The sequence below is a fragment of the Amphiura filiformis genome, chromosome 19 (genome assembly GCF_039555335.1).
Source record: "Amphiura filiformis chromosome 19, Afil_fr2py, whole genome shotgun sequence".
Classification (NCBI taxonomy): domain Eukaryota; kingdom Metazoa; phylum Echinodermata; class Ophiuroidea; order Amphilepidida; family Amphiuridae; genus Amphiura; species Amphiura filiformis.
In genome coordinates this window covers 100885-109198 of record NC_092646.1, presented here as the reverse complement: position 1 = coordinate 109198, position 8314 = coordinate 100885, and the positions used below count along the sequence as shown (strand labels likewise).

General features: G+C 40.6%; 1 protein-coding gene across 1 annotated transcript; it reads left to right on the top strand.

The window, feature by feature from the left end:
• The first annotated feature begins 1480 nt into the window (after positions 1-1480).
• Positions 1481-8313, top strand: LOC140141655 (actin-binding protein IPP-like). Its single transcript, XM_072163565.1, has 3 exons — positions 1481-1671; positions 6364-6636; positions 8132-8313. The coding sequence occupies exons 2-3, from the start codon at positions 6447-6449 to the stop codon at positions 8311-8313; spliced, it is 372 nt and encodes a 123-aa protein (XP_072019666.1). The 5' UTR covers positions 1481-1671; positions 6364-6446.
• The last annotated feature ends 1 nt before the right edge of the window (position 8314 follows it).

Sequence of the window (8314 nt, the reverse complement as noted above, 5' to 3'; positions counted from 1 at the left end):
ATACTGCCCTCTGCAATTTTCACACACTGATACACCGTGTGCAGACCGTGTGTGGCAATATACTGCCCTCTGTAAAAGGATGGCGTTAAAAGATATTATATTTTATTGCTACTGAGTAGCCTTGTACACTCGACTCTCGCTTTCATCAGTTTTTTTTTTTCTTCTTAGTGCTTTCGGGAGTGCTTTCAACTAATAATTGGCTTTATCTTTTAAATATAAACAATTTTTGGGCAATTGGGGGCTGTGCAATAATTACCGGTATGAGCCCTGGTAGGAGGATAAAATGTGGGGGGGCAACATTTTTGGGGAGCCGAAGGAGGCAAAACCCCAAAATTTGTGCAAAATTTGTCGATTTCCCCCTGAAATTCACTTTGCCCCTCAATCCCCCCGAAAAAATCGTGGTGCCGCCACTGTTCACGGGGCACCTTTTAAATAAAGCGCTCTAAAAAGGCTTAGAAAAACATTACGGAAATGCTTTAAGCAAATTTTCCTGCTCGCAACATGTAGGGCCTATCAAAACCATTTCAAATTTGCAAAATTGGGATCCCAAAAATTTGGCATGTGCAAAGGGGAGGGGGAAAAGATTTTTTGGCAGACCGAGAGGGGGGGGGGGCGATTTTTGATGGGCCGAGAGGCGGGGGAGGGGGAGCAAGCGATTTTTGGTGAGCTGTTTGAAAATGTTATCCCCGGGGCCTCATAATTATTGCACAGCCACATATAGCCTACAAATTTTAAGCATAATGATTCCGGGTTGTGTTTATAGTCAAAAATGACACAATAGTTAAAATGTAGGCCCTACATTATTAACCACGGAGAGAGGTGTAATTATAATTATCCTAACTAATTTACTTGCATATGCAGGCTAGGCTGTGTGGATTTAAAAAGATCATAATCATGATGAGAAAAAAAAAACCAAGACCAACAAACTGACAAAATAAGAATACAGACAACAAAGTAGAATAATAAATCCTGTCTAAATGTTGGTAATACCGCCCTCTGTTTTATAACTTTTCTAGTGCTGGGCAATTTTAAAACTATTTTAATAATTTAATACATTAGCAATTTATTGTTTTCAAGTTGATGTTTGATTTTTAAAAAAATAAATAAAAGTAAAAACAATAACAACAACACTGCATTGAGAATACTGATTATTGTGCAACTCTTCAGTTTCTCCCGTCATGAAACGCTTCATGCACAAGTTTTAGGCCTTACACAAACAACTTAACTTGAGCAGAATTTGGGGGTAAAAGTTGCTGTCCATATAAAATGAGAGACAGGAAGTTTTGAAAACATTTTTTAGGGAATAATAATATAGAAAAGAAATGTTGCCCAAACATCTGTGCCAAAAATTACCCCCCATATTCAACTGCCAAAAACATAGACATCATCAATCGCTCATTTTTGTGCTTGGTTTGCTTATTTCTTGTATACCTATATCGTCCAACCCTAATATTGACCTCTGACCTAGATCCCAGCTGATATTTCATGTATTTTTCGATCGCCAATTTTGCAATAGTATTTTTATGCACAGTACGGTACATAAATTGGCTGGAAAATCTGAAACGGAATGGAATGGATGAAAGTTTCATCTGGAATTGAATATGACCGTGTGTAGTTGAGGACAAGACATCAAATATTCCAGTACTAGATGAGTAGAGAGCGCACGTAGTGGTAAGTAAGGTACGCCCTAAAATCATGAAACAAAATTATCAAAAATGCTCCCACTGCTCCATAGTCCAGAACAGGATCATGTCAGAAATTAATATTTTGTTCTGGGTCTGATTATTCGGACTAGACCATGATGTCAATGATGGCATACAATTTAATAATACTAGTGGCCTGAAGATCTAGAATTAGGGGTGGTGCAATAATTATGTCATTTGTGTACCCCAGGTGCATGAGGTGGTGAATTCTCAAAATGGTCTGTCAAAAATCACCCCCTTGGCCTTGATCTTTGCCCCCCCCCCCATGCCTGGTCGAGCACCCTCACAGACCCGAACGTAGTGAGGGTGCTTAGTATATCCGCCATGTTTCAAATACATGGATGGCCAGCATAATGGCCCGCAAATTTAAGCTTTATTAGAAGCCTATTTTAGTTGCAAAATGAGAACACAGAGTGGCTTATCTTTAACCTTATCTCTCATGCCAGAGGTTAAAATAAAACGATCCCTAAGGGGTGGTGCAATAATTATGTGTACCCGGAAGTGAATTATAGGGGGGGGGCAAAGATTTTTTTTGGCAGGCCAAGGGGGGGGCAAGCATTTTTGGCAGGTCGAAAGAGGGGGGCAAGCAATTTTTGGCACAGATAATTTTTGGCACAGATTGGGCACCATTTTATATTACGCCCTAAAAAGGCGAGGGAAAAGCGTTCTGAACACGTTCAAATATGCAAAATTTCCTGCTCGCTGCTTTCGCATTATATGTTAAGACAATTTAAGGTTTTAAATTCGGGTTCCCAAAAATCTTGCATGTGTAAGGGGGGGCAAAGATTTTTTGGCATGTCAAAAGGGGGGGGGCAAAGGTTTTTTGGCACGTCGAAAGGGGGGGGCAAAGGTTTTTTGGCACGGCCAAAGGGGGGCAAGCAATTTTGGCAGACCATTTTGAGAATTCACCCCGAAGTACACATAATTATTGGGCTTTTGACTAACACACGTCACGTCACGTTGATATCTTCATGAGCGAACGAACTTGCACCCGCTGGGCCTGTTGAAATCAAAACAAATCTTTGCCGGGGGGTCCACTCTTGCAGTAATGTTCATGTCAAATCCGACCCCATTTAATGGGTTCTCTGGGTTCAAAAATCCCACTCAATCAGGCCCAGGAAACTCCACAAATTACCCTCACGGAGGCTCCCAAAACCGTCTAAAAAGAACCCCAAGTGCCCCATCTACTGCAAGAGTGGACCCCCCGGCAAAGATTTGTTTTGATTTCAACAGGCCCAGCGGGTGCAAGTTCGTTCACTGTCGATATCAGCATGTGTGTATCATATGCAATAGAGCAGGCCATGGAAAACACGTGTGCAACAACGTGACCAAGTAAAACAAACACAGCTGTATGGAATTTTCCATTGAAAACTCTGAGGTCGTATTCTTGAAGACGGGTCAACATTAGGCCTGGGAGGCTCTTTGGCCATGTCAAGTGGGGTGGGCTGGGTCATGTTATTGCGCCGCGCGGTTGTGTTGTTCATTTTTTCGTGGCGTCTGCGGGTTTTTCTGCGGGGCCGGTGTGTCCTGGGACGGTGTTAGCCCCTTTGCGAGAATCTGGCCCGGGTATTTTCCACAGTTTTAAAATAGCCACGCAGTATCCCATGCATTCATATCGGGTCTTTTCAATGGAAGTTCCTAGTGCATGTTCATGGTACATGTATGTGCTAAGCGAAACATTGATTGGGGTGCAAACAAGGGTCATGTTGAGTTCTGGCTTGTTTTGGGTGATTGGATCGGGTTGTCAAAAAGGCAGTAAATACAGGTGGTTGTCAAGCATTCTCAATTGGCAAAAGAAATACAAAAGTGGCGAAGGGAAAAAAGTTTCCGGGAAAGTTTTTATCAAATAAAAATAAAATAGGAAAATAGGAGTTGAAAACAGAGAATTGAGGGACCCAACGGTACCCAGTTAGTTGGGCGGGTGTTATGTGGCCCACCTCGGGTGCATTCACCCAATGCCCCCAGCTTGATAGAGGTCAAGGTCAAATTGGATCTCAACCGTATGACTTGTTTGTACCTTTTAAGAAGATATCAACGTGACGTGGACGTGGACGTGACGCCGACGCGACGTGACGCGACGTGACGTGACGTGACGCGTGTGTTAGTCAAAAGCCTAATTATTGCACCACCCCTAACTAATTATCAAAATATGGTAAATTTAATTTCTTGAAACGTGCCGGCGAAACGATTTGTTTATTGAACCCATTTAAACTGCACCCGCGCCCTGACCTTCGCAATCTCAACAGCTGCGTCCTTCCTTGTTAATGTTATTCCGTTTTCCCGTCTCTCCCTGTCTCAAAAATCTTTTTTCCCATATGCACTCTACGCTATATGGAATTACATGTACATTGTACCTTCCTGACACTAGTCAAATCTTCATCCCTGGCTGCTTTCAAATCTGCCAAAAATTATAGCGCATTGGGGACAAGTATCAAGTATATGTATATCATAGGGGCAAGGACTACAACTACTGCACTGGAAATTTTATTTCAGCACAGACAACAGTTGTGGAGTTACAGTCAAAAATGAAGGAAAACCAATATTTGATCAATAAATCCATAACTACTTGCTTTGAGCTGCTGAATTTTCAGTACAGTAGTTGTAGTCCTTGCCCCTATAAATATATACATAACTTACTTATCACCAATGTGCTATAATTTTTGAGAAAAATGCAAAAATAGGCAAAAAATTGGCCAGGGGTGTAGTAGCCCCTTAAAGGCCCTTTCAGTGATTTCACAGGAACATTAAAAAAATGGAAATTTGTCAGAGTTGCTTAGAAATAAAGAATAAGTCTACAGAATTTCATTAAACCACTTTTCCCTGAATACATCGACAAATTAGTCAAAAAACAGAAGTTTTAGAAAGGTTTTCTACTTCAACTCAGATCGACTCGAGAAAATCGAGATTTTCGTACAGTGCGCCACCAATCGACTGGAAAAACTTCCTAGTCCAGTGTTTCTAACACGGGGAAGTAGAGTCTAAATTGATTTAAAACAGAGTAACAGACGCTTAATTTTTGTAGTAGAAAACAAAATAAGCAATTAAACGTCACCGAGGCAAACTAACGGTCAATTCAAATATGAAAAACAGTTAAAATTGTGTAGCTACTGATGTAATAAGTAGTAGAAACAATACGCGACGCGTGTTGGTATGGTGGAGAGTGAGCTTCTTTCGATCTCGAGTCGGACTTTTTGTACTGTCAGTATCAAAAGTCCAGATTCATGTAAATGCTTTATTTTGTTTAAAATACACGGCTTTCGACCGAACCACTAGCAGGCTATGTTAGCACATCTATGCCAATTACAAAGGTACCAAAATCTGAATTTTGATGATTTTTACGATCGTCCGGATGAGCAAATCACTGAATGGGCCTTTAACACTACTAGTATGTCGAAATAATGCAGTTTCTGACATGTTTGACTTCGCGAATTTTACCTTATACGCGCCATTGGTAGTGGTAGGCCTACTTACGTATTCTGTTAGAAATTCCGGTTTTGTGACGTGCTCCGCACCTATCGTATATTCATGAAATCTTGCCGTCAGACGGGGCAGGATCAATGCGTGTTAATATGTTAAACGCACACATTTAGGAAAATAAACGGAATAACCCATCCCTAATGGCTATTCTGTTTTTGTCTCAAAAAACAATTTTAAAATCATCGGAAAAGCAAAAAACATACCTTTGTATTGTAAAACCAGCATCACTTCCGTCACATTATAAGATGATCAGATGAGTGGAAAGTGACAAAGAATTTGTAAAATGAGGTTTTTTAAAGGATTATACTTCATGTTTTTCGTGAAATTCGCCATCTTGATAAAATGGAGAATTGCGTCACGGAGTAAAAACCTGTCAAACACGCTTGAAAATACTTGATATTGGAGCGTAAATCAAGCTTGTTCGAAGAAATCAAAGGTATGGTTGTATTACTAAAACATGTTTAACCTTGATGCGAAAGTTTAATTTCATATTCATAATTTTAACCTTGGGTGGTCTAAAAGAAAAGATCGCCAGAATTTCTTTAAATTTCACTCAAAGTCAAATGTTATGCAAGTTTATAGCCATTAAATAAACCACAACTTTCAGATCCCTAACCCTTATCGTTTTCCCGTGGTGGCCGATCAAAAATTGGGTTGGGGTCTATTTTTACCATCAAATCTGACTTTTGAAGTAAATGGAAGTTTTAAGGAGGTACCGGTACTACACCCCTTCCCAATTTTGTGCCTATTTTTGCATTTGCTCAAAATTATAGCGCATTGGTGACAAGTACGATATGTATATTATAGGGGCATGGACTACAACTACTGCACTGGAAAAGTTAATTTCAGTAGGCTTACAGACAACAGTTGTGGAGTAACAGTCAAAAATGAGGGAAAACTAATATTTGATCAATAAATCAATAACTACTTACCTTGAGTTGCTGAATTTCTAGGGCAGTAGTTGTAGTCCTTACCCCTATGATATACATATTTTACTTGTCACCAATGCGCTGTAATTTTTGAGAAAAATGCAAAAACAGGCACAAAATTGGCTAGGGGTGTAGTACCACCTTAAAGGGGTCTATTTCCCTAAATTATTAGCTAGAGACTTAGAAGTGACAATATAAACTAACTGCATATTTTCTAACACTGCTCAGTGCTCTTGATATCTTTGTAAACACAGAAGGAAGTCAGTTCCTCTATCACTCGGAACCATTCTACAAGTTTGCAGGGACCAGGACAGAAGTTTCACCTCACAGTGTTACCATGGCATCTGCAGTTCATCCCAAAGGACTCTGTGCATGTTACTCCAATGTATTGACCGCTAGCCTAGACGACCTCCGCAAGCAAGACACACTCTGTGATGTCACCATCAAAATTGGAAAACGCACATTTCGTGCACACCGAGCTGTTCTTGCTGCCAGCAGTAGCTATTTCATGGGAATGTTTACAAGAGGTAAGATGTGGCCCTGAACATGTTTAAAACAAAACTGCCAACAGGTCACATAGGAGGTTTTGCTTTAAACATGTTCAGGGGCCAATGATACATAGGAGGTTTTCCTGCCCAACGACGCTATTTTTCTTCGCGGCGAGTAAATCATGTCAATTTGTTAAGGCAGTGTTTCCAGTGGCGGCGCCATGGGGGGGATGCCCCCCAGTCAGAACTGTTGCCCCCACCCCAGTAGAAACCCAAAATTACGGTAATTTTGCACAACGTACATGTATGTATCAATCTGGTGCACAACGTACATGTATCAATCTGGTGGGGTATTTTTAATGCGTATATGTCAGCCCTCGAATTAACCCACGGCACCCATGGCATTTTGCCGTGGGTGCCCAACCCCACTGCCGTAATGCCCTCAAAATATGTCCTTTACCCAAGGCATTCACTTGCCGTGCCCTCTAATGAAGTTGCCGTCGTTGCCCCAGCCCTGCCCCTTCATTATAAAATCATCTAACTAAGTTTGTGTGTGTTTTCTTCACTTTTGAGAAATTGCCTTGGTGCCCTTCTCAAATTTTCAACAGTTGCCATGATGCCCTCTTGAAATATTACAAATTGCTGTGCTGCCTTGCCTTTTCAGTGAAAATCCAAGGCAATTATCAACTTGCCCTAAAAAAGTTGCCGTGCCCCTTCAGATCCTTAATTCGAGGGCTGGTATATGTGTACATCCATATCAAAACGATGCACTTGTCGGCTGCTACATGTGTCTCATTTCACATAATAACTAGGAATAATATCAGCCTCATCTCCAAAGTGGAGGTCACCTACACTTGATATGAGACTGGTATTTATTCCTAGCTATTTGTGAAATGAGACACATGTAGCAGCCGACAAGTGCATCGTTTTGATATGGATGTACACATATAGGTACACTGGCACTGAGTCTGGCACTTACAGTGTATGCTCATAATTTGAAGCTGTGCCCAACGATGTATTTGATATGTGTGCATTAAATGTCAAAAAAAGATAGTGCTGTGATTTAAGTGTGCTACTTACAAGCACAACGCCTAGACATTGATCCACAAGCCTCAGCACACTTTACAGCATTTCCATTTTTGCCAATCCTCCACCCCATAAATTTGGATCAGTGCTAAATTTCCTCCCATCCAAGATTTGTCTAAAAATATATTTAGGATACAAAATAATGCTTTTTGAATACGGTACATATTTTATCTAATGTCAAATTGCAGAAGAGAGCTGTATTTTATGCTGAGAATGCCACAAATTATATTATTTGTCGTGTGCGCTTAATGCAGTTTTGATATTATCCGGAAATATTTTGCATAGCTTGTAATGGTCTAAACTCCAGTTGGAATTCATACACCATGGAAGACATGACCTTAATCTCCTTATTTAGAAAATAAGGGGTGTATCACTGTTTGTCAAGGGATCAAAATATTTTAAAAATTGATTTTAGTTGATTAAATTCCACTATTTTCTCTTTCCCCAGGATTTGCTGAAAGTCATCAAGATGAGATCACAATAGAAGGTAACGCAGCGATTTTCGAGAGTCTCCTACAATTTGCCTACACCGGAGAGCTGGACATCACGGACGTAACAGCTTACGATATCATAGCAATGGCAAATTACATGCAGTTCACAGTTGCATCGCGACAGCCGCTGACGACGTGAG

Coding starts and splice junctions, on each gene's coding strand:
- LOC140141655 (XM_072163565.1), top strand. CDS start 6,447: ATGGCATCTGCAGTTCATCCCAAAGGACTCTGTGCATGTTACTCCAAT. Junction 6,637..8,131: donor CATGGGAATGTTTACAAGAG/GTAAGATGTGGC, acceptor CTCTTTCCCCAG/GATTTGCTGAAAGTCATCAA.